This window comes from Pelophylax lessonae (assembly GCF_965119305.1).
Source record: "Pelophylax lessonae genome assembly, chromosome: 5".
NCBI classification, from domain to species: Eukaryota; Metazoa; Chordata; class Amphibia; order Anura; family Ranidae; genus Pelophylax; species Pelophylax lessonae.
This window is the reverse complement of record NC_138772.1, coordinates 273334123-273361984: the sequence shown is the minus strand read 5'-3', so window position 1 is coordinate 273361984 and position 27862 is coordinate 273334123. Positions and strand designations below refer to the sequence as shown.

General features: G+C 42.2%; 1 protein-coding gene across 1 annotated transcript in view; it reads left to right on the top strand.

The window, feature by feature from the left end:
* MOCOS (molybdenum cofactor sulfurase) overlaps window positions 1-27862 on the top strand; it is a gene marked incomplete at its 5' end in the record, with an annotated part of 544533 nt that overhangs the window by 291420 nt on the left and 225251 nt on the right. Inside the window, one exon of the mRNA XM_082258939.1 lies at window positions 17439-17638. Within this exon, the coding sequence (XP_082115065.1) occupies window positions 17439-17638 (200 nt within the window). The remainder of the gene's footprint in view (window positions 1-17438; window positions 17639-27862) is intronic.

Genomic DNA, 27862 nt, shown 5'->3' with positions numbered 1-27862 from the left:
GGCAACAATGCAAAATGTTATGTTTGGCGTTAAAGCAACACAGCTCATCACCCTGAACATACCATCCCCAGTGTCAAACATGGTGGTGGCAGCATCATGGTTTGGGCCTGCTTTTCTTCAGCAGGGACAGGGAAGATAGTTAAAATTGATGGGAAGATGGATGGAGCCAAATACAGGACCATTCTGGAAGAAAACCTGATGGAGTCTGCAAAAGACCTGAGACTGGGACGAAGATTTGTCCAGTCAAGACAATGATCCAAAACATAAAGCAAAATCTACAATGGAATGGTTCACAAATAAACATATCCAGGTGTTAGAATGGCCAAGCCAAAGTCCAGACCTGAATCCAATCGAGAATCTGCGGAAAGAACTGAAAACTGCTGTTCACAAACGCTCTTCATCCAACCTCACTGAGCTCAAGCTGTTTTGCAAGGAGGAATGGGCAAAAATTTCAGTCTCTCGATGTGCAAAACTGATAGAGACATACCCCAAGCGACTTACAGCTGTAATCGCAGCAAAAGGTGGCGCTACAAAGTATTACCTTAAGGGGGCTGAATAATTTTGCATGCCCAATTTTTCTGTTTTTATTTGTTAAAGTTTGAAATATCCAATAAATTTAGTTCCACTTCATGATTGTGTCCCACTTGTTGTTGATTCTTCACAAAAAAATTACAGTTTTATATCTTTGTTTGAAGCCTGAAATGTGGCAAAAGGTCGCAAAGTTTAATTAGTTTAAATACTTTCGCAAGGCACTGTATATACCAGGTTGGGAGGAGCCTAGTTCAGTAGTGGGTCTAGATATCCCACCAGCATGCAGATGTAGTCAGCTGTGTATAGGCGCTGGATAAGGCTAGATGACAGAGTGAGTAGGTACTGCAAACAGAAAAGATGGCTGTAGTCTTCCTCTCTCTTATGGTTGGTGGAGGCTTGACTGGGTTACAAATGGCCTTTCAGGCCAGGCCAAGTATTATTTGCTGTGAGTTCTATCCCCCCCTGGAGGACCTGGGAGAAGTGTACAGATACTAGAGGTGCAGCTGCAATAAATCCTGTCTTTGGAATGTCATGCTAGAAGTCGTTAGCTGGATGCACAGAGCCTACAGCAAGTTAGAGTCCTCTGAGTGAGTATTACAGACCCTGGGAAGGAGAGAGACTGTGCAAAGGAAGATGGCTTAAAGGTGATGTACTGTGTACTACTTTCAAATAATGACTGCTGTGGTTTATCCACTATATACTAAATGTGATTGACATAGTAATGTCAAGTGACCCTGACAGCATGTCTATGTGATGTGACTGCATACTACCATCTTCTGAAGAAACATCAGTAATATGCGGAAACTGTACTATTTGTGTAGACATTCCTTTCTTTAAAATATAAAGGCTAATGGCCGGGGATGTCATGGAAGGCCTATTGAATGGAGTTTGGCACAATATGGCAGAGGTTGAGGGCTACAAGCAGGTTGGTTTTTTTTCAATCAAAAAGAAGTGGGGTGGGGACTTCTACTTGTTGGTGCTAACACACAGCCAATCAGAACCCCCATGACATGCATCTTGAATTAATTTTGGTGAACTAAGGTAAAGCAGTGGCTCTGATTGACAGCAGTGGGGGGCAATGGCTCTAGCTGCTTTATCTAAGCCAATGAGGAATGAGAGAGCCAAGAGAGCCTTGGCTTTCATGCACATGGCTCAGATCGAGATTGGGCTCAGGTATGTATTTAGGGGAGGCTGCGGGAAAAGTTACATGCAGAAGGTTTTTACTCAGATAGACCTCAGCTGCCAGGGTTTTAATGTTTGCTGAAGGGTAAATCCTACTTTGTATAACTAACACAGTATAGGCCTTTTAGTGCCACATCCAAATTACACCAAATCAAAATAGTGTTTATGCGGGTTTCCCTGCATACTATTTGCATGACAGGAGAGTGTGCCCGACTGTCAATGGAGTCGGCTCACATATCTCCGTGGCAACTGCGGAGATGGCCAGACCCCTGCTGGGAGCCGCATCCGATGTAAGTGTGAAACCAGCCTCAAACTTTCAACACAAAATGTGTTACTGCTATACAGCCACCTGATCACTTTTACAGCCCCCCCCCCCCCCCACCGCTGCCTGCACCTTTTTCCAGGCTCTCCAATCCCACCAGTCGCATTGGTTGCACTGCAAGAGGGTGAGAGGAACTTTCATTGTTCTTCCCCCTCTGTGACATCAGAAACCAGAAGCTGTTACTGGCTTGCAAAGCATCTGATCAAACCAATCGTTGTATCATCAGATGCTTTGGAGGCCAGGGGAGAGATATGTATGTGTTCTAATAGAACCCAGATCTCTCCATAAAGAGGACCTGTTACTTGTGTTTGCAATAAAGTTCAATAAAAAATTATAGGTACAGTGTAAAAAAAAAATATATATATATATATATATTTTTTAAATGTAACCGGTGATCGCACCACACGTGAGGTATTGTAGGGAACAGCAGGGTGAGAAAAATAATTCTTGTGCCAGACCTCTTGTGTAATTCTAACCTGGTAGACTTGGTACCTGTAAAGACATTTAGAGTGTTACCTATGGAGATTTTTGTTAGGTGTCTACTGTATTTACTAAGCATAACATCATCTTTTAATTTTTACCAAAAAAAACGGGTATTGTATTGTATTTGTGTGCACTAAAATTAATTAAAGTGTATTTTTTCCTGAAAATTTACATTTGATAAACCGCTGCGCAAATAATGTGCAACATAAAAAGTTGCAACAACAACCATTTTAATCCCCAGAGTCTCTGCTTAAAAATGTATCCTGTTTGGGGGTTATAAGTCATTTTCTAATAAAAAAAAAAAATGCTGATGTTTTTCACGTATGCAAGAATTTCCAAATGGTCTCAGACTGGAGATGGTTAAACTGTTATGCCACTGGCCAATTTGCATGATGTTGAGAGGTCTAGCTTTATTTATTTATTTTTTTTTTTTAGAGTAGCCAATGCTTCTTAAAAGGATACAACAAATCAAATGTTGGTGCTGATGCAGTATTTAAAGGGGAAGCATGGGTTAGTACAAATAGTATTACCTACCCTCACCATGCAAATGCTTTTCTTTCATTCCTCTGTTGCTCCACTTTTTCTGTATCCTCATTCCAAGTCTTGGTTAGGACTGTGTCCACGCTTTCCCAAAAGGTGCAGGCCTGAGCCACAAGCTGTAATGTGCATTCTTGTCATCTGTCCTCATTTCCATGTGACATCATGCTGTCAACAAGAAATGGAGGCACATGATGATATGGTAAGCTGTGGTAGATGCAAATAAAGGAGACTTTATTGTACAAGTAAACAAGCAGTAAATATTTTTCATCTGCTTCTTTGCTGTGTTGGGCTACAACAACATTGGGAAGGAAACATTGCTCTTTATTTGCCTCTCTCCCTCTGCTGTGATATTAATGTTATGCTGCACCCTCCTCCTCTGGCCAGTAGGGGGAGCTAAAGCCAAGCAACCCCATAGAATTCTATGCAGAGCACTGAGAATGTTGGAAGTTGTAGTTTGGGATGGCAGCCATATAATGGCTACACTATAATGGTTATACAAGAAAAGCAAATAAACTGCGCTAAACCGTAGGGTAAGCTGCTAGCACAAAAACAACTGACAAAAAGAAGTTGATCCAATGTGAAAAAAAAATAGTAAACTGTGCAGCGCTAATAAACCGTTGCATATAAATAAATATAAACAATCATAAGTGTCCAAATAAAGTCCATGGTGATGTGTCAATAACAAAAAATCCCAAGTGTCTTAAGGTGAAATCGGAGGGAGAAGTGAGGAGACATTGCTGGAACTGGCAGCAGAGGAGGTTCCGAATGAGAGCCATTGTCATACCAGCTGCCATATTACACTGAGGCTCGGTTCACACTATTGCGATGCGGGAAGGCTGCGAATTCGCAGCCTTTTCCCGCATCGCACACGCACCCCCGGCAGTTCACACTGCCATATGCGATCCGCTGGGGGTGTCAATGTAATCTTAACGACACCCCCAGTTTGATCGCATATCGCAGTGCGATCGTGCAGTTCGCACAGGATCGGATCGCACAAGTGTGAACCGCTGTGCGATCCGATCCTGATGCGGCAGCAAAAATGCCTCCTGTGCGTCTTTGCTGCGGGTGCGGTGCGAATTTAGCCATACAAACTGTATGGCTAAACTCGCACCGCACAGCTGATCGCATGTCATGTCGGAGCAGTGCGCTCTGACATTACATGCGAACCCGGCACACGCAGAAGTGTGAACCGGCTCTTAGGCTCGGTTCACACTATTGCGATGCGGGAAGGCTGCGAATTCGCAGCCTGTTCCCGCATCGCACACGCACCCCCGGCAGTTCACACTGCCATATGCGATCCGCTGGGGGTGTCAATGTAATCTTAACGACACCCCCAGTTTGATCGCATATCGCAGTGCGATTGTGCAGTTCGCACAGGATCGGATCGCACAAGTGTGAACCGCTGTGCGATCCGATCCTGATGCGGCAGCAAAAATGCCTCCTGTGCGTCTTTGCTGCGGGTGCGGTGCGAATTTAGCCATACAAACTGTATGGCTAAACTCGCACCGCACAGCTGATCGCATGTAATGTCGGAGCAGTGCGCTCCGACATGACATGCGAACCCGGCACACGCAGTAGTGTGAACCGGGTCTCAAGCATCCGATGTCATCGTATGGACTCGAATAACCTTCATATACCATTCAAGCCTTATTGATCCAGGTACTATACAGTACTCTGGGGCCTCTACTTCTGGTGAGCGCATTTAACACCTGTCGGTGTTGGGAATTCACGTGCACTACAATCACCTATTTCAATTTTTGGACACCATTCCTTTCACTTTATAGACACTTGGCATTTTTTGTTATTGACACATCACCATGGAGTTTATTTGGACACTTATGATTGTTTATATTTATTTATATGCAATGGTTTATTAGCGCTGCACAGTTTACTATTTTTTTATAATGGTTATACTACATGATATTTATTAAAGTGCCAGGGAAAGTTCTTCCTCTTTTCACTGAAGGAGTTAGTTAGAGCACCTCTGTCTGGATATTCGCTTGTCAGCTAGAGACCATACCAGCAGAGATCGGAGCCTGAGACTGGGAGTGAGGGCACCCGGGGGCAGCGCAGCACTGCCTACATTACAGCACCTGCACCCCTGCAGCAGGGAGATTGGCATGTACACTTACGCTGTGTCTCCCATCGCTGATCACTAGAGGCTTTCTGAGATAGAGTGAGGATGCCTCCCTTCTGCAGTAAGAGGTCACCACAACATCCTGGGGACTGGTGAGAGGGCTATTCGCCCATTGCTGATACTGCTAGCAGGGTCTGAGCCACTGAGAGCAGGACAACCAATCCATACTGCACCCCTACTGTGCTCTTTACCACACTTATTCCAAATCTAGACTGCACCTATACCAAGCCTATACCACATTATACTGAACCTTTACTGCATCAGAAGCACATTGACCTTACACCTGTGGTGAGATTGCCATACCTATACTGTACCTACACTGCATGCAGGTTAACTGGAACTGTCGTTAAGTGCAAAGACTCTCTTAAAAAGGCCCAAATGATAGCTGGCAGAAGAACATCTCAGATGACTGCCCCTCCAGTAATAGTTATTCTACAAGATCCCTTTACTCCACCACCCCCTCTGCTACCATCCTCCTTTTCTTTTGGACAGTACATAACCAGTTGGTCTAGGACTAGTGTCACCACTGTGATGTAACCAACCCACAATCGGCGTGTGTGCTTCCATCAGTATATCGCTTCCTCCAGTTTTGAACATAGATAGTAGATAATATAGCCGCAATGTACAAGACTAGCCGACAATAGCTTGTATAACATCTGGAACTGATTATTGAACAAACTCACACAGATTATATATCCCACCAGGTCAGGTGAGCCTGATTACATTATTGTTAGTTATGTTAATTATATTCAGAAATATTACATACTAATTAACTCAGCACTTAAACCAGCCTGGGTGAGCAGACTGGCCAGCAACAAGGCTAAAACAAAGTACATTACACATTATCCTAAGTATAAACACAGAACACCATATTAAACAGACAATAGCAGGAGCCCCCAGTAGCAGACTGTCCGACTCCTACCTACAATAGTCTATGAGGCAAAGCTCATACAATGGTCCATCATTCTGATACAGTGGAATTAATGTATCATAGATTTCTTGAGGGATATTGTGGATAAATATTACTGTCCCATCTGAAGTAATCCAAGCCATATTCTCAGTGTCCATTAGGTAGTTGTCCATCATTTTCTCAGTCACCCTGTGCCCCTAATAGACAGGGTGACTTACACATAAGAGGGACCTGGGAAACTGAGAAAGAGATTTCCCAACCTTTCTAAGGTAAGCTGGGTTCCACGGTCCCTGCCAATCAAAGTGACTCCCGTCACAACCACCATAAATGTGCTCTGGCAGTAAAGTTCTAGCACTCTGTAGATTAAACTTTACTACTGCTCACTGCTGCGCTTGAGGTGGCCTTGCTACTGTTTATGCTGATCTGGACACCAAATGTCATTGTATGCCTAATCCTAACTTAATAACTTTGTGTGCTTAATTGTGTTATTATGATTGTTAATCTATTTTATGCTTGCCTGGTTTCCAACCATATTGGGTGACAATATATTAAGTGTGCCTTTACTACCTGGTTTGGTGCCTGTTTCCTTTGATATAGCACTACTATTGGGTACCAAGTATTACTTTCAGTGATTGATAAAAAAACAGCAGGGCACAAAATGAATGTAGTATTTTAACAGATGTGGAGCCTCTTCCTACAACTTGCAGCTTGGAAATACTGGATATCAGGCTGGATGACAGCTTAGATGAGAAAGTGGAAACCAATAAGATGGGGGAGGGCTCCCCCTCTAACGTTCTGATGACATAATTTCTGGTCTGCACTACTTCCCACAAGAAGCCCTGTGCCACCTTGTTGGTTTTTAATCTAACCCTCAATAGAACCATCAGACTAAAATTCAACGGCCATGCCATAGAGCCTATATTGATGTTGTCAAAAATGTACACAGCGTGCGACACATCTGGATTCTAAAGGAAGCCCAAAGTATGGGTGAAATGCATCGATCCATCGCTTTATAGGATGTGCTGCAATACACCTTCTAGATACTGTATTTTCATATGATTTCTTTTTATTATCCTGCCTTTAATAAAATGTATGATTTATAATTTGTATTTTATTGAATTGATATTCTTGGGTACATTAAAATCCCTATTTGCCTCGTCCACAGGGTACACCTGTAAGACTTGGTTTACTTTTGCCATTTAATTCTCAGGGGATTGTGCCGGTATTTCTCTTTGATAGATAATTACTCTCCACCCAATTTCCATATTGGTTTCTAATCTATCATCCATCCTGATGTCTGGTCTTTCCATGCTTCAAGTTGTAGAAAGAGGCTCCCCATTCCTGATGCATGGGCCAATCGCTCACAGATTACATACAATAAATGCCATTTCTTCTTCCCATGTGAGTTGTTAATTTACTACTGTTTCTCAGTACTTTTAACACTGCACTTAGTTTAGTGCCCCTGGTGTGTTCTCCTGCTCCTGCAGGTGTATCCATCTACCCAGTGTTTCTATCCTGGTCTGAGGTTCCCTGTTGTGAGACTGTCCATTGGAAGCCCTTACTATTTGAGGAGTCTTTTTTTTAACTGTCACAATGTGAGTTGCCAATTGTCTTTTCACCCCAATAAATCTATTAATATGCTACACCTAGATTGTGCCCTGCTGTTCTTTTTATCTGCTTGCCTAGAGATAGGCAATGAGATGCACTGAGAAAGTTACCCTGAACACCAATTAGACTCTATGAACTTTTTGCTGTTTTGCATAGACATTTATTTACACACAACAATTGTTGCGCCATATACCCCATTACTATTGTATATTACTTTAAGTGATTTCCTCTGATATTGTAGGTTTGAACACTTGGAAAGAGGGGCGGAGGTCCTCACAGAAGGATAAGGCCAAAATCATATCCAGTGGCTCCTACAGGGGTAGAGCTACAATTAATATGCACCATTCCATGTTTGGCTGACTAAAATTATTTAAAAAAAAATAAAAAATCTAAGTTTAAGTACTGAACATCAATTGGTAAAGGAAATATATTCACAATGTACAGTACTGTATAGTACATTATTTTTGTGTGATTTCAATCAATGGGTAGTATGCCAAGAGTAGTACCCAACATAACCAAGAACATTTTTGTTTGGCAGTTCACCCCATGATTGTCATGTGACATTTAAGATTTGATCACATTGCCTCTCAATACAGTAGGTAGTTTTGGATGATCTTAGCAGTACAAGACTCTCTCATCTATTCTAAGCTTCTGTAAACCATAATTGCTCATTATAATTTTTAACGTTGAAACAAAACTTTTTTTTTTTCCTAATGTCAGGGAATGACCCATGAAAAATGTTTCATTTATTAGGACAAATGGCTTATATTTTCACATTCCAATTGTTATTTATTTCTTATGTGAAATGTTTAATTGTTTGATGATAAAATAAATCATTTTGCAATAAGCGAAACGTAAAAGGGACCTTAATAATTGTCAAGTGATTAAATAAGAATATTTTTGAAGAGTGAATAGGTACTCATTTACACACCTTTTTTCTTTGCTTTTATTAACTGACTTTGAAATGCTAATTTGTGCTATGCTGCATCTGCTCTCAACCCTTCAAATAACAATAAGCAACTGTGTCATGGATATTCTGCATATAAAAGTTAACAAATCAAAATGAATTAAGGGAAGAATGATGTTCTTTAGAAATGAAAACGTGTGAAGCTCAATGTGGCATTTAAATAAGGATTATTGTGACAGAGCATATGATATGCCTCTGGTTTTGTTGTACCAAAGGCAGTCAAAACAGTACAACTTAGAGATGAATATCATTGGTGACATACTGAGGCAGCATGTTCCCTCATGATTTATTTATGGTGCTCACTTTGTACAAATAGAATGATGAACACATTCCACAGACAAAACAAGACACTAAGTAAAAGAGTGAAACTGAATGTTGTCATTAGTATATATAAAGGCAGATTAAATATAATAATAATGCAAACATGAGTATATATATATATATATATATATATATATATATATATATATATATATATATATATATAAATCATATATGTTGCTGCGCTAACATAGTGAAATTGCTACAAACAAAAGTCCATATCAAAATGAAATCTGGCAAAAGTAAATAAAGTATATGAAATAGTCCAAATCCAATATGTATCTTGAGTAAAACACCACTGATATTGTGTGTAGGTTGGGCTATTCCATAATTGTAGTCATCACGTGAGCCATCACCATGTGTAAGAAGGGCACTCTTACGAGACTGAAATGACCCCGCTACAGATTCTGATACGTCTGTTATATACACTCCCGCCCGGAACATTCAGGTCACACCCATTGGTTCCAATATGTCAGGCTGGCTTTCTCTCCAAGATTAGTAGGGACAATGGTGACCAAATATAGATAATACAATATCCACATGAAAACAAAGCAAGGAAAGCCACATAGTGGGAATTGGCTAAGAGTTTTAACCACTTAAGCCCCGGAGGATTTGGCTGCTCAAAGACCAGGCCCTTTTTTGCGATTCGTCACTGCGTGACTGTAACAGACAATTGCGCGGTCGTGCAACGCTGTACCCAAATGAAATTGATGTCCTTTTTTTCCCACTAACAGAGCTTTCATTTGGTGGTATTTGTTCACCTGTGCGATTTTTACTTTTTGCACTATAAACAAAAAAAGAGCGACAATTTTGAAAAAAATAACAATATTTTTCACATTTTTTTATATGAAATTCTCAAAAAAAATGTAGAAATCAATTTTTTTAACATTTTAGGCCGATTTGTTTTCTGCTACGTATTTTTGGTAAAAAAAAAAATCGCAATAAGAGTATTTTGATTGGTTTGCGCAAAAGTTATTGCGTTTACTAACTATGGGAAAGATTTGTCATTTTTATTGTTTTTTTTAACTAGTAATAGCGGCGATCTGCATTTTTTTGCGGGACTGCGACATTGCGGCGGACAGATCGGACTCCTGACTGACATTTTTGCCACTTTTGGGGGTACCAGTGACATTACTACAGTAATCAGTGCTATACATATGCACTGTTACTGTAAAAATGACACTGGCAGGGAAGGGGTTAACTTTATTGGTGATCAAGGGGATAAGTGTGTCCCTAGGGGCATGATTCTAACTGTCAAGGGGCGTGGCTTGTTAGATCATCACAGAGACATACAATCCTATATAGTAGGATCGCATAGCCTCTGTCATGATCTAAGGCAGAATGACAGACGGCTGTGTTTACATCAGCCGTCTGTCTTTCTCCCTCTCCTGCGGGAGATCGCGAGTGGCCGGCGGACATTGGAGCCCCTGGTCACACACACAGGGATGTCAGTGAACAAGCAGGGTCGGGTAGCGCACTTGCGGTGGCGCTCGTTCGCCCCCTACAGGCTCGTGGGCAAGTGACGTACCCATACATCACTTTGCCCAGGAGAGGCTGACTGCCGCAGTATATAGTCATCCGGCAGTCCGCAAATGGTTCATGTACACACATGATACACAAAGGTTCCAACTCCAAACAAGTGTGGCAGTGTCGCATGGGTAGGCTCGGCCCAACATTAAAAAATCAGATTTCAGGTCTGGTAAAGTCAGTTTAGTGAAGGTGAGTTCTCACAGGTTGCTATTTTTTCTTGCTATTTTAAATTAACACTCCAGCCACAATGAAAAACTGCCATTTTAAAATGCATTTTGGGAGCCCTAGTCAATTTCAAAAACACTATTAACCACAGATGTGGTCATAAGAGCATCACACATAAGCCAAAAAGTTATATACCAAAAATCAGTTTATTGTAATTGAAATACAGAAACTAAATTGACATCCACAACCCATGAACACAATAAATAATGACATTGTTGTCACTCTAAGAAACACCATAAAAATCCATACCTACTACCGCAAGGGCTTCTTAAAGTCAACAGCTATAAGATACTTTACTGATTAGTTATAATTATGAAGTTATTTCAAGTTGCAGGTAATAAATGCCATAGCTAAATGACACTAATAATTATATAAGATTAATTATCCCAGTGGAATTTGCTAGTGTAACTGCATTATTCTCATTCCCATAACTCCACTTGCCAAGACTGCTGCCTGAACTCGACCACCCTCTCATCTCCAGCTGACTTTACTGCCTACTTACCGCCTACTTTGACTGTTTGCGTGCTGCCTGCCAAGACCCCTAATTTATCTCATATATCTGTTTATTAATTTTCAAATAATTTCACAACAAAACACACAAAAAAAAAAGGAAAACACAAGAAAATTATACCTAATTAGCTTTAAACAAATGTAAGAATATCTACAATTCTTCATTATTATATCTTCATTCAGATATTATTCAACAAACGAAAATCAAGCATATAGTAATACACCAATGTTAAAACCTTTCGATAATCTAAAACAGTGGTCCTCAACTCCGGTCTTCAGGGCCCACTAACAGGCCAGATTTTATGTATTACCTATCACCGAGCAGCAAATTATATCACCTGGGATGTATTTCAGTTATCTTGCAAATCCGGCCTGTTGGTGGGCCCTGTAGGCCAGGGTTGAGGACCACTGATCTAAAAGAAGTAAGAGATTGCAAAAAAATAAAAAATAAAGAAGTGGGGGGGGATGGGAGTTTTCCCTCCATTATTCACAGGTTCACTTGATTCACTTAAGCCTCGATGAAGCACAGCCAAAAAATCCAGTAACTTTGATAAGTCCTTGAATATTAACCAGGTCAGCCACACCCTTTTAAACTTCTCAGAGGTGTCATTATTTTCTGCCACCAGTTCTTCCATACGCATAATACCATTTAAAGTCTCAAGCCACTCCAGAAGGGGTGTTCGATGACTTCTAATACCTAGGAATTAATTTTCTAACTGCTGAGACAAAGAAGCAAAGAAGAGATTTCTTAGCGCGAGGTAAAAATTGAGTTAAAAGAGAAAGAAGGGTCACTTCTGAATTAGAAATTAACTCACCCATAACTAGATTATGAAGACTAAGGTCTCATGGTTTATTAATAGGAGGACAGGCCCACCAGACATTAAAAAGATCACCCATAGAGACATGACAATGCCAGCCCGATTCCAACTGGGAAGGAAAGATGTGGTGTATACTAACTGGAGTGCGGTACCATCTCGATAGCCATTTAAAATTGCGTTCTCGAGTATCGCAAGCGATTGAGAATTTATGGGTATTGATAAAAATTTGGTCCCGTTACAGTACTAGTTCCATCATCCACTTTGCCATGTATGAAGGTAAACCTGGTGAGTCAAAACTAGATAGCATTTTATAGATCTTAGATATGATGTGAGTGGGAGGTTCAGATGATATGCACAGCTGCCCAAATTCCGTAGACGGCCAATGGATGGAAGTTTTTTGGTGACATAGAGCAGTAAAAACTATGTAATTGCAAATAGAGAAACCAAAGGCCTCTAGTCTGGCCGTGTATGGTTTGAAAGTTCAAAAATGAAATTAATATATTTTCCGGAATCATATGCCTAATTTGCGGCCAAAAAGATTTATCCCAGCTAAGAATAGCATGTGAATGAAGACAAATGGAAAGAGAGGGATTATCTAGTAAGGATGTAAGATGACATGGGATAGAGGATATTGTAAATAGGTTTAGATAATGATGCCAACACTCTAAAACAGTATGAGTAAGCCATGGCCAAAAGTGGCGAGATCCCATGTCTAAGAAAGATCCAAAGGGTGGCTTTAGGATGTAATGGAGAAGAGTACATTTCTAGTTGGACCCTTTGTAATGGGAATCTTTTTTTTTTTAATAATATTTTTTATTGGATTTTAATTGTCATAACAAAAAGGTAAAAACAATTATTTTTTTAGGTGAGGATAGCATACCGGTGCAGGAAGGAGATGCACTGGAAGACCCGGTTCCAGAAACTGGTGAGCGAGGGACAATCCCATAGTATTTGGGTTAGCGTACCCGGTTGTCTGTAATGGGAATCTTGAAACCAGTCCAGAATACAAGACAATATGACTGCCTAATAAAGTTTGAGGCCTGGTAAAGCAGCGTCTCCGTGCACTTTTGATCGACAAGGAGTTTTTCAAATAATTAGAGGCTTGGTAGTCTTCCAGATAAATTGTAAGAAAAGACTATTTAGTTTATTAAAGAATATTTTGGGCAATTTAACGGGTAAGTGGATGCCTTGGTGGCTCCATGGTTTATTAAAACCTATGCCTGTCCTCCTCTGAAACTGCTTCCTCAATACTATGCTATTAAAAGTTAAAAAATCTACTTCACAAGGTTTACCATCATACATGAGAGCTAATATCTAGTTTTCACCCTAGAACATACTCATTTGGAAGAATCCTGGCCAGGATCTTCATTTAGTCCTGAGAACAATTGAGGTACAATTTACTTTTTTGGTTAAGAATTTTTCTCTTATGTAGCCCTTGTACAACTACCAGTCACTCTGTGGGATCTAAAATTGGTTCTATCATTTCTTAAATAAACCCTTTTGAAGCTGACATGAATATTCCCATTTCCCCCCTTATTCACAAGGTTGTCTTCCTTGTTATGATAACCTCTGCAAGGTCTGTGCCCAGTGCTCTATTTTTGGATCTTACACGAGGACAAAGTTTTATTGAGACCCAGAGTCTCCTTTCTTCCTAAGGTGGTTTCAATCAGGACACTGTGCTTCTATCCCTGTGTCTGTCCAAAGTATATCTAAAGTAGATTACTTTTCAATGCATTGATGTGGTTCATGCTGTTCATGTCTATCATGCAGTGCAGCTACTGCTTCTAAAAAAAAGTCTGACTTTATCTTAATGCTAGTCCTGATAGCTCTGCAATGGGTAGCATGTTTCTTGATCCACCAATTCTTTCTCCCCTAGCTCAGACAACATATTACGGTATTTAGACCTATGGCTCTAAGCATTCGATTTTGCCATTTCCTGTCAAAACACACTTTACTGGACCTTTAAGTGTTTCCTTGGCTTTTAGACATCAGGTAGCTGTCTCTCAAATTTGCAAGGCAGCCACCTGGACCTCTGTTTATATGTTCTCTAAGTTTTAGGAGGACATTCCTTTCAAGCTTCATCTGATTCCAGCTTTGGGTGTAAGGTCCTTCAGACAGTTCTTTGAGCTGCAGGCTGCCCCAGGTTTACTTTTTTGTTCATGTGAGCCTGTTAGTGTTTTGTTATTGTTACCCACTCCTCACTTGGGCTGTTTTAGGACATTCCAATTGTCTATAAATGACGACAGACACTGTGTCCCTGTCAGGACTTGTGTCATTGCCCTGAACGTTAGCTGAACACATCTCTAAACACTGTAGTGGCTAGAATTTGGTGTAGGAAGGGCCACAAACTTATGTGAAATGCATTCTCTAAATCAAAAAAGACCGAAAAGTTTGAAAAGAAAAAAAAAATGTTTTTGTTTGTTATAAAATTTTGTAAATAGATACGTTTTTTCCTGCACTGATGAGCATTGATGAGGCCACACTGACAGGCACTGATGAGGAGGCACTGATGGAGTTGCACTGAAGGGGTGGCACTAATATGCAGCACTGATGGGCACTGATATGTGGCAATGATAGGCAGCACTGATAGGTGGCACTGATGGGCACTGATAGGCAGCACTGGTGGGCAATAATGGGCACTGGTGGGTGGCACTGATAGATGGCAATCATGGGCAGCTCTGATAGGGAGGGCACTGAAGGGGTCTCTGAGCCCTGATTGCCATCCATGGTGGTCATGGGTGGGCATCCCTGGTGGTCATGGGCGGGCATCCCTGGTGGCCATGGGTGGGCAATCCCTGGTGGCTCTAGTGGCCCCCCCGGGGGCGTGCAGAGCGCATTATCCTGCTGGACGTCATATGACAGCCAGTCAGGATAATACAACTACTTTGCCGTCGTCAATCCGCTATAGGGCGGGCGGCAAGTGGTTAAAGTGGTTGTAAAGTCTAAATGTTTTTTTTTACCTTAATGCATTCTCTGCATTAGGATAAAAAACCTTTTGGGTGCAGCCCCCCCCCTGCCCCTTCTAAATACTTACTTGAGCCTGATTTTGGTTCATCACTGTGCTTGAGATCGGCGACACTGCTCGCTCTCTCCCTCCGCACTGGACTCAGTAAGAGAAGTGGGAGCCATTTTTCTGTCAATCAAATCCAATTATGAGGTAGCGGGGGGTGGGATAGAACTGTGTGTGTCATTAGAAGCACACAGTGTGGCTCGGGAGCAAACCGGCACGAGTACACCTCTAGTAAGCTGCTTGCTGGAGGGGTACTCGAAGACAGGAGAAGCCAGGAGTGGTGGTAAGGGACTCCAGAAGAGAAGGATGATGGCTGCTCTCTGCAAAACTATTGCACAGAGAAGGTAAGTATAAGATGTTTGCTATAAAAAAGAAAAATAGAAAAATGAGAAAGAGACTTTAAAGTGATTGTAAAGGAAACATTTGTATTATAAAAAAAATAACAAATATTTCATACTTACCTGCTCTGTGCAATGGTTTTGCACAGAGCAGCCCCGGTTCACCTCTTCATGGGTCCCCCACTGGCACTCTGGGCCCCTCCCACTGCTGAGGTCCCCATAGCAAGCTGCTTGCTGTGGGGCACTTTTGCGTGCTCGCTCCCAAACCAGCTCTCTGCATCAAAAAGATACAGAGAGCATGATTGAGAGAACAAGTGTTTGTTGTATGGGCACTTCCGTGGAATACAGCAGGCTTTTAGTGAGACACTGCACTTCAGCAGCACTGGAGAGGAGAAGCTGCTCTGAAAGTGATAAAGATAAAAAGACAAGGCGCCTCTAATTGCAGTAGGCTGCAGAAGGGAGGTCTGACGAAGGAGCCGAGCCCCGAAACATGTAACCGCCCACCACCCGCTCTATTGGACACCGGCCGCTGCGTCCACACCCTGCCTTCAGGAAATCTAATGCCGAGTAAGCTGAGACACAGACTAAAGGACGCATCTACAGGAAACGGATCACCGGATGTCCTCACTGCAACCACACAGCACAGTGGATAGGAAGACTCCAGACAGATCTTTGCTATGCCCATGTCACATTTACCAAATGTGAGTGCTTTTATACTTTTAACCTAATAAATACTCAGAGCCCACTGCGCTTAGAGGCGCCTTGTCTTTATCACTTACAGAGCGTGGTTTAGCCCCACCCCCCACTCCCGCCTCTATGGCTGTAATTGACAGCAGCGGGAGACAATGGCTCCTGATGCTGCATCTCAGCCAATCATGAGGGAGAGCCTCGGGTCTCGTGCAAATCATTGGATCAAGATTGGGCTTAGGTAAGTCTTAGGGGGGTTTGAGAGAAGAGCTGCACACTGAAGGTTTTTTTACCTTCATGCATTAATTGCATGAAGGTAAAAAGATCTTTAGCCTTTACAACCACTTGAATATTACTTTAAAGTGAACCTATATAAAACTTTTAGGAAAAGTGACACAAGCAGTTAAATCTAGGCAACAAGAAGTGAGTGCACATGCCTTTAGTTATCTACTAGAGCACCACAGAAGTTAATTAAAACTCATAAAGCTTTGTCATTTGTTGCAGGAACCAAGGTTAACGTTACACCATTATAATAAAAACATGCAGGAGCAAAAGGGCCCAAAATGTAGTTCTAAACCCCATTTAGGAAAGAATAAATGTTCAGCTGAATTTCCAAAAAAGTCTAAAACTTCAAACATCACTTCCTTCCAGAATGGCATCTTGAGAGTGTTCTGTTGTTTTTCAGAATTCACCCAGAAAACCTATTTTCTGATTTTGCGGTTGGCTTGAGACTTTTGTTAGATGTCTGCAATGAGATACAAAATTAATTGCAGGCATCTCCTACAATCATAGCCTGTATGTGTTGATGTGTTTTTAGAATTGTGCCTAAATGTGGGAACACTGTAAAAAGAAAAAGGACAAAAGAACCCTTTGTCTACTGTACATGTTAGAATTTATTATTTTTTTACATCTTAGAATTCATCTTATTTTTATCTTCTCTTTGTTAAAGACAAAAAAAAAAGACAATTAATGTAACCTGCACTGACCATAAAATACATACTCTTTCCATCTTTTCCCATCCAAGTATTCTTCCATTTATAAACTTTCATTATCCCAGATAGGGTATAACAGATCTCCAGCTGCGCATCACTTTTTTAATTGCATTACAAAGATGTCTGATATATTCAGAATTTTTAATATTCATGTACTGTATATGTGAAGTATATGAACTTGAAACATTTTTTTTTTTAACCCTGCCTTATTTTATGTGCCAGCATGCTTTCTTCAGGAGCTAACTTTAGCCTGTGTGATAAACATTAATAAATCCAATGTTCTCAATGTATAAAGAGAAATTAAATAAATATATATTTTTTTTGTAGGAGGAATGGAGAAGATTAGAAATCATACCCATGCTTTGGCAAGGTACACCTATTCTGTGCTGTCTGCTCTGCGTTATGCTAATGGAGAACCTGTAATACAAGTCTACACTGATACAGAGGTTAGGACTTACGATGTGCAGGGTCCTATCATTAATTTTAATGTGCTGGATGAAAATGGAGGCATAATCGGCTACTCTCAGGTACATGTTTTTCAAGGTTCACATCATGCATTAGCCACCATCTGTGAAATTGTTTCTCTATTATTGATTGCAGTATATTATTTATTTATCCTGTATTTTATTTCTCAAGTTTATATGCAATGCAATGTTGACTATAAAAGTATATCTACAAAAGAAATAATCTTCCTTTAGTCCTGAAGTAATATCAATTCCTTTTCTATTGAGTTTGTTAGTCCAATAGAACTTCCTATGCAGTCTACACAAACATAGTTACATGCATAGTTACTGAGGTTGAAAAAAGACACCAGTCCATCCAGTTCAACCTATGATGTGTGTATGTGTTTGTGTCAATAGTACATTGTATACCCCTGTATGTTGTGGTCGTTAAGGTGCCCTTCTAATAGTTTTTTAAACTATCAACGCTCCCTGCTGATATCACTGCTTGTGGAGGAGAATTCCACATGCTTATCGCTCTAACAGTAAAGAACCCTATGCGCAGTTTAAGGTTAACCACTTTACCATCAGAGGATTTTGCTGTCCTAAGTCCAGGCCACTTTTTGCGATTCGGCACTGTGCAAATTTAACTGACAATTGCACGGTCATGCAACGCCGTACCCAAACAAAATTTACGTCCTTTTTTTCCCCACAAACGGAGCTTTCTTTTGGTGGTATTTGATCACCTGTGTGATTTTCATTTTTTGTGATATTAATAAAAAAAAGCGACAATTTTGAAAAAATAACAATATTTTTCTACTTTGACAGTTAAAAAATATCCAATATATTCAATGTTTGTCATATATTTAGGCCAAAATGTATTTAGCTACATGTCTTTGACAAAAAAATTCTCAATGAGCGTATTTTTAACCGCTTTAAGACCGGAAGATTTTACCCCATTCCTGACCAGGCCATATTTTGCGATTCGGCACTGCGTTACTTTAACGGACATTTGCACGATCATGCGACACCGTACGCAAAAAAAATTGACCTCCTTTTTTTCCACAAATAGAGCTTTCTTTTGGTGGTATTTGATCACCTGTGCAAATTTTTACTTTTTGCGCTATAAACAAAAAAAGAGCTAAAATTTTGAAAAAATAACAATATTTTTCACATTTTTTTATATGAAATTCCCCCCCAAAAAAATGTAAAAATCAAAATTTTTTAACATTTTAGGCCAATTTTTTTTCTGCTACATATTTTTGGTAAAAAAATGACAATAAGCGTGTTTTGATTGGTTTGCGCAAAAGTTATCTCAGCTACTAACTACGGGAAATTTATGTCATTTTTATTGTTTTTTTTAACTAGTAATGGCGGCAATCTGGCGGCGATCTGCGATTTTTTTTTTGCGGGACTGCGACATTGCGGCGGACAGATCGGACCCTTGACTGACATTTTTGACACTTTTTGGGGTACCAGTGACATTACTACAGTAATCAGTGCTATAAATATACACTGTTACTGTAAAAATGACACTGGCAGGGAAGGGGTTAACTTTATTGGAGAGGGAGGGGTTAATGTATGCCTGGTGCTTACTAACGTGTGTGGGGGGAGGGGACTGAGTGACACAGGCACAGATCGCAGGTTCATCTATGCTGAATCCTGCAATCTGTCACTGTCTGTCACTTAGGAGATCCGGCCGCTTTGTTTACACAAGTGGGCGGATCTCCATACTCGATCCCCGATGATCGTGGAAGAACGGCGGTGATCTTGCCTCTCTTCCCCTGGCCCGACTCCCGCTGTGACTGAATACAGCGGGAGCGAGCCTCCGGCAGTGCACGCGCGCCGCCCACAAGGAGAGGAGTCCAGCGACGTAGGTCTACGTCGCTGGACGATATCGAGCCACTTTGCCGCAGTACGGTCAACGTGACCGGTTGGCAAGTGGTTAAACCATTTCTCTTCTAATTTTAGTAAATGGCCGCGTGTCTTTTTAAATTCCCTCTCGCTAAAAAGTTTGTTCCCTATGCTAGGGTCACCAGTACAGTATGTACAGTGTTTGTACATTTATATCATATCCCCTCTCAAGTGTCTTCTCTCCAGAGAGAATAAGTTCAACGCTTGTAGTCTTTCTTGATAGCTGAAGTCCTCCAGTCCCTTTATTATTTTTGTTGCCCTTCTCTGGACTATCTCCAGTTCAAGCACATCCTTCCTGAGGACCGGTGCCCATAATTGGACAGCATACTCAAGGTGTGGCCAGACCAGAGTCTTGTAGAGAGTCTTGTAGAGTGGGAGAATATCATTTTATCTCTGGAGTGAATCCCCTTTTTAATACATGCCAGTATTTTGTTTGCTTTGCTTGCAGCAGCTTGGCATTGCATACCATTGCTGAGCTTGTCATCTAATAGGACCCACAGGTCCTTTCGCATTTTTGGCACCCAATTGCATTACCTTACATTTTTCAACATTAAACCTCATTTGCCATGTAGTTGCCCACCCCATGTTTTTATTCAGGTCTTCTTGTAAGGTTTCCACATCATGTGCATAAGTTATTGCCCTGCCTAGCTTTGTATCATCCACAAATACTGAGAGCTGGTTATCCCATCCTCTAAATTGTTTATGAATAAATTAAACAGGATTGCTACCAGAACAGATCCTTGGGGGACCCCACTTTCCACACCAGACTATTCCGAGTACTCCCCATTTATCACCACCCTTTGGACTCGCCCCGAAGCCAGTTTTCAATCCAGGTACTCACCCCATAGTCCATACCTACCTTCCTTAGTTTGTACAGTAAACATTTGTGGAGAACTGTATCAAATGCCTTTGAAAAATCCAGATACACCATATCCACAGGCCTTCCTTTATCTAGATGGTAGCTCACTTCTTAATTGATTGGTCTGGCAAGAACGATTTTTCATTAATCCATGCTGATTACTACTAATGATACTGTTTTCATTACTAATATCTTGTATATAGTCCCTTATCATCCCCTCCAATAGCTTGCAGACTATTGATGTTAGGCTAACCGGCCTGTAGTTCCCAGGGATATATCTCGGTCCTTTTTTAAATATTGGTGCCACGTTGGCTTTTCTCCAATTAGCTGGTACCATTCCCATCAGGAGACTGTTCAAAAAAATTAGGAACAATGGTCTGGCTATCACCTGACTGAGTTCCTTAACCACTTTAGCCCCGGAGGATTTTCCTGCTTAACGTCCAAGCCACTTTTTTCAACTTGGCACTGCGCGACTTTAACTGACAATTGCACGGTAGTGCAAGGCTGTACCAAAACAAAATTTATGTTGTTTTTTTCCCACAAACAGAGCTTTCTTTTGGTGGTATTCGATCACCTCTGTGCTTTTCATTTTTTGCGATATTAATTAAAAATTTTGTGAAAAAATTGACATTTTCTTCTTTGACAGTTAAACAATATCCAATATATTCAATTTCTGTCATATATTTAGGCCAAAATGTATTTAGCTACATGTCTTTGACAATAAAATTCTCAATGAGCTTATTTTTAACCACTTTAAGACCAGAAGATTTTACCCCCCTTCCTGACCAGGCCATATTTTGCGATTCAGCACTGCGTTACTTTAACGGACAATTGCGCGGTCGTGCGATGCTGTACCTAAATTAAATTTATGTCCTTTTTTTTCCCCACAAATGGAGCTTTCTTTTGGTGGTATTTGATCACCTGTGCAATTTAAAATTTTTTAAAAAAGAGTGACAATTTTGAAAAAAAAAACAATATTTTTCACATTCTGATATACAACATTGTCTTTGTATTAACTTTGTGTTTCCCATGTCTGTGATTTATGCAGAAACGAATTGACCTGTGGTCACTGTTTCCTAAGTTGCCCCGTATTTCTACATCCTCAAATAGGTCTGTATTATTCATAATCAGTAGGTCTAGTAACAAATTGTTTCTCATTGGTGCGTTCACTATCTGACCCATGAAATTATCCTGCAAAACATTTAGAAAATGGCGAGCCTTAGACGAATGCACAGTTCCTTCTGCCCAGTCTATATCTGGATATTTAAAATCCCCCATTATAATGACATTTCCCATACTTGCCGCTATTCCAAGCTGTGATAGGAGGTCCGCCTCCCCTCCTTCCTCTGGTTGGGGGGCCTATAGCATACACCCATCTTTATATTCCCCTTAGTTTCCTCCCTTTGAAGTTCTACCCATAAGGATTCCACCTCCTCCCTAGCTCCAGAAGTGATATCATCCCTCATATTAACTTGCACAACAATTTTGATATACAGGCATACCCCTCCCCCTTTTTTACCCTCCCTATCTCTGCGATAAAGGGAATACACCTGAATGGTTGTCAGCCAATCATGAGAGCTGTCAAACCTTTATGGGGCGGCACAGTGGTGTAGTGGTTAGCACTTTCACCTAGCAGCAAGAGGGTTGCTGGTTTGAATCCCAACCACGACACTACCTGCCTGGAGTTTGCATGTTCTCCCTGTGCCTGCGTGGGTTTCCTCCGGGTACTCCGGTTTCCTCCCACACTCCAAAGACATGCTGGTAGGTTAATTGGATCCTGTATAAAATTGGCCCTACTATGTATGTATGAATGTGAGTTAGGGACCTTAGATTGTACGCTACTTGAGGGCAGCGACTGATGTGAATGTGTAATGTATATGTGAAGTGCTGCGTAAATTGACAGTGCTATATAAGTACCTGAAATAAATAAATAAACCAAGTCTCTCAAATTCCCACAAAATCAAAATCCTCCTCAGACATTGGCAGCTCCAGTTCTTCCATCTTGTTAGCCAAACTTCTAGCATTGGTATACAAACGTCGTAATTTTTTCAGGTCGCATTCAGGTCACTATATCCTTGTTAGATGCTATGAGGCTGCACTTCGGATTTGTCAACTTACTTACCTTGTGTTTTGGAATTCTGGTCACTCTACCGCTAATGCCCCCAATTTTGCCCGCTAGACCTTGCTCCCCGCTGGCAGGCTCTTCATCTGGACCCTCCCCCATCACCTAGTTTAAAACCCCCTCCAACTTTTCGGCCATCTTATCTCCCAGTAGGGCTGGATCCTCCCCATTAAAGTGCAGTTTTCCTAAAGAGCTGGAACCGACTAAGAAGTTCTCTAGGAACCCGAACCCCTTGTTTCTTTACCAGCTCCTCAGCCACTTGTTAACTCCTGTGGCTAGAGGTACCGGTAGTATTTCTGAGAATACTACCTACCTTGGAGGTCCTTCTGCTAAATTTTGCTCCTAAGTCCCTGAAATCATTTTTTAGGACTCTCCATCTTCCTCTAACTTTGTCATTGGTACCCACGTGTACCATGACACCTGGGTCCTCCCCAGCCCCACCCAATATTTCTGTCCACCAGATTGGTGATGTGCCAAACCCGAGCACCCGGTAAGCAACATACAGTTTGGCGCTTAAGGTCTTTGTGACAGATTGCTCTCTCTGTCCCCTACCACCAGAATCTGTCTTTCCTTACCCTTAGCCTCGCTCCCACCCTCACTGGAGGAGTTCTTCCCCTGGCAGCTAGGGGTGTCGCTCTGCTCCTGCAATGCTGGTCCATGACTGGTTTCTCCAACATCACACAACAGGGCATATTTATTGGGATGTTCCAGCCCAGAACCAGCCTCCTTGACTCTTCCCCTCTACCCTTTCTACATGTCACCCAACTACTCTGCTCTGGTGCCTGCACCCTGGTATCTCCACCCTCCTCTGTGCTGCCCCCTGCCGGGTATATTTCCAACTCTCCTTTAGTATGGAGATTCTTCTCAGTGTTGCTAGTTGCTTCCCTAGATTCAGGACCTGGTCTTCCAGGGAAGCAACATGCTTACATTTTGTGCAGCAGTATTTGCCCTCAATCAGGTCATCGAGGAATGCATACATGCCACAAGATGTGCACCGAGTTGCATCTCCACACCCACCGGGCATCGTACCCACTAAATGTAATAGGGGAAACTCCTAGGGGATTAGGAATTTTACTCTGTCCAAATTAGCTGTTAACTAGCTTCCTGGCTGTAATTTCTCAGCAGTACTCAATTACTTCCAGTCACTGAGCAGTACTCCATTACTCCCATTCACCTAGCAATACTCCATTACTCCCAGTCACTCCGCAGTACTCAGTTACTTCTAGTCACTCAGTAGTACTCCGTTACTCCCAGTCACTTAGCAGTACTCAGTTACTCCCAGTCACTCAGCAATTCTTAGTCACTCCCAGTTACTCAGCAGTACAGTCACTTACCAGTAGTCAGTTATTTCCAATCACTCAGCAGTACTCTGTAAGCACTCAGCAGTACTCAGTTACTCACAGTCACTCAGTTACTTAACAGTACACAGCAGTACTTGTTTACTCAATAGTAATCAGCTACTCAACAGTACTGCACGGTACTCAGTCACTCGGCAGTACTCAGTCACTCGGCAGTACTCAGTCACTCGGCAGTACTCAGTCACTCGGCAGTACTTAGTCACTCCGCAGTACATAGTCACTCCGCAGTTCTCAGTCACTCCCCAGTACTCAGTCACCCGCAGTACCCAGCAGTACTCAGTTACTCACAATACTACACCCTCCTCAGCCAGCATCCCCACTACACTCTGTCAGCTTGTCACAGTCAGTCACTGTTTTCTTTTAAATGTTCCTCCCCTGTGCTGTCTCCTGTAGGGCTTGTCAGGCTTGTCCTGTAGGGCTTGTAGGGCTTGTCAGCTTCTTCACTTTCCCCCAGTCAGCTTTTCTCTCCCTGCTCTGCTCGCTTCCTTAGTCTGCCTGTCACACTCCCACATACTCCCCCTCCGGTATGTGTGTATGTGGATACACTCACCCGCCGCCTCTCCTGGTCAGCCTGTCACCTCCCGGTCCCACCTCGGCTCCTCTGCCAGAGTTTGTCAGACTTAGTGGGTGTCCACAGTCACTCCTGCTCCTCCCAATGTTCCGCGTCGGTCCCCCAGGCCTCTCTCTGTTTCATTAAAAAGTATTAGGCCCCATGCACACATGGCGTTTTTGCAGCTGCTGTTAGGAGCATCAGACGTTTTTTTTTTTTTTTTTTTGCAGCTTAAAAACACCCCTCCATGTTATTCTATGGCCTCATGCACACACAGGGCTTTTAGGAGCTCCAAGTGGCATAGGCTTTTTTAAGCTGCAAAAATAACCCAGGACCAGTGTCGCCCCTCCATGTTATTCTATGGCCTCATGCACACACAGGGCTTTTAGGAGCTCCAAGTGGCATAGGCTTTTTTAAGCTGCAAAAATAACCCAGGACCAGTGTGTTCTGGAGCTGCAGCGTCAAGCTGTAAAAACGTCTGACGCTGCTAAAGACTGATTTAACGTTGCTTAACGTTGCTTATACAGCGTTAAGCCACGTTATACGTACATTTTTTTTATTTGAAAATCAATGGTTCCCTATGGGAACCCACTGATTTGAATGAAAGTCGCATCACAAGTCGGATCAGTATGATCCGACTTGTGGTGCGACTTGCGCTCTGATAATCTTGAGGGGGAACTCCACTCCAAAATGGGAAAAAAAATGGCATGCTGAAAAAACGGCATGGGGTCCCCCAAAAATCCATACCAGACCCTTATCCGAGCATGCAGCCCAGCAGGCCAGGAAAGAGGAGGAGATTAGTGAGGGGCAGGGGGAGCTCTGCACCTCTTCCTGACAACCCTGGGCGGTGGTTGTGGGGGTCTGCGGGCAGGGGGCTTATCGGAATCTGGAAGCCCCCTTTAACAAGGGGGCCCCCCGGACCCCCTCCCTATGTGAATGGGTATGGGGTACATTGTACCCCTACCCATTCACCCCATAAAAGGCAGTGTACAAAAATAATGACAGGAGACGTTTTAAGAAGTTTATTAAAACTCTTCATCTGGTCTTCGCCACTCTTTTGCCCTCTGCTCTTTTGCCCTCCACTCTTTTGCCCTCCGCTCTGGTTTTCTCCTCTCCACTCTTCTCCCCCCTGGTCTTCTTCTTCCTCCAATCTTCTTCCTCTTGTCTTCTCCCCTCTGGTCTTCTTCTTCCTTCGGTCCTCCTCTGACGATGTCTCCGGTAATTATGCCGACTCCGGTCCATGCAGCTTATTATATAGACATTAGGGGCCTGGCCTCCCGGTGACGTCAACCGGAGACCTTGCCCCCTTATGTCACAGATGACGTCACCTGTGAAATAAGGGGGCGGGGTCTCCAGGTGACGTCACAGGGAGGCCACGCCCCTATTGGCTATATAATAAGGTGCATGGACCGGAGCCGGCATAATCACCGGAGACCTCGTCGAAGGAGGACCGGAGGAAGAAGAAGACCAGAGGGAAGAAGAGCAGAGGGAAGAAGAAGACCAGAGGGGAGAAGATCAGAGCGGAGGGCAAAAGAGCGAAGAAGACCAGATGAAGATTTTTAATAAACTTCTTAAAATGTCTCCTGTCATTATTTACATACATTGCCTTTTATGGGGTGAATTGGTAGGGGTACAATGTACCCCATACCCATTTACATAGGGAGGGGGTCCGGGATCTGGGGGCCCCCTTGTTAAAGGGGGCTTCCAGATTCCGATAAGCCCCCTGCCCGCAGACCCCCACAACCACCGCCCAGGGTTGTCGGGAAGAGGCCCTTGTCCTCATCAACATGAGGGCAAGGTGCTTTGGGGTGGGGGTGCAGAACTCCCCCTGCCCCAAAGCACCCACCCCCCATGTTGAGGGCGTGTGGCCAGGTATGGTCCGGGGGGGTGGGGCCACTCAATCGTCCCCTTTCCTGGCCTGCCGGGCTGCATGCTCGGATAAGGGTCTGGTATGGATTTTGGGGGGGACTCCATACCAGACCCATTTTGGCGTGGAGTTCCCCCTCGAGATTCTCAGCGCAAGTGCCATGTAGCCATGCCCCGGCGCATTTTGTCACTTCCGACTTCGTCAAAATCTTGTATCCACCTGTAGGTCATGTGGCTTAGGTCTCTGTGTCTGCACATCACAGTTCTCCAATTGGGGTTTTCTGACCCAGCTAGCAGGGACAGGAAGTTCCTGTCGGTAACCAGCTACCTCTGTAGAAATTACAAAGCATAAGCTATTTCCAAATACAGACCGTAGAAGGCAACAGATCCCTACACAAATATTTAAAGTCACAGGAAACCTAGACTTTGCTTTTAATGGCGACTTCTAAATACAATAATAGTGTGTGTTTTGTTTTTTAATTATGACATTAAATGCCTTCTTTTCCCTGCTCTGCTGTGTGTTCACATGTCCTTCCTCTGCTCTCCTTCTTGAATAAAGGAGTACAGTTGGGACAGGCAGGAACAACCACGTATTGTACAACATAAGAAAAGACAGTTGACATGACAAAAGCCCTATGCTATATATCATGCCTCAAAGGGACAGGAGCATTTTTTTTGTAGGGTTACAACTACTTTAAATGGGGGTTGGTGTGTGTAGTGCATGGGGAGGAGTATAGGGGGTCAGCAAAAGTAACAACTCCTGTAACTTTAAATGCAGTTCTTCCACAGAGACTAGCCAAGAGGAATGGGTTGTGGTTGGTGTTGTGAGATGCAGGCTGGAGATTACAGTGCCTGTGTAAGCCACAGCAAAAGCAGGGGGATATTGAGGTAGTGTGAGCTGACAGGACCAACAACTAGAAGGTTGTGCAGCATTGCAACCCAGACTCACCTGCTGCAGACAACTTTGGATGTGCTTCCCACTGTGTATGGCTGTTATGGATGGTGCTGGTCTCAATTTAACCATGGATGATACTAAGCATTTGTGGTAGTAACACTGTTATTACCCTGCTACTACAGCATATGCACCGGACATTGGCCCTATTTTGGCTTATAATTCCACTACCGCCATATTAGAACCACATATATTACTATTGAATCCTTCCAATGCAGCAATAATTTTTTAGAAAGCCAGCATTCAAGTTTATTCTTTATTACTTTTATAGTACAGTAAACATTTTATTTAGAATACAATACCACTATTTATCACTCCCTTCCTCCTAAACGATTGAACCTTCTACATTATTATTTTTAAAAATTGAGTAAAACTCAATTTTACTTACTGTATTCTTCATATACAATAAGTATAGGATGCGCTATGCATTATATTAACACTCTAAAATAATACTAAATGCCTAAAGTTTTAGTAGCTTCTAAGTTTTTATATTTCATTGACCTATTGAATTCAAGTGTCTTTCTTCTAAGTATTTTAGACACATAATAAAAAAGCCTGATACAAATTTAATGGAAATGAAAGTAAAAGCGCATTAACAGTGTAACTGTCATAAGGCATTAGAATTAATAAGATATAAAAAGCTAACAGTTAGTCTCAAAAATTTGCATAATTTACATGGCAGTGCGACTA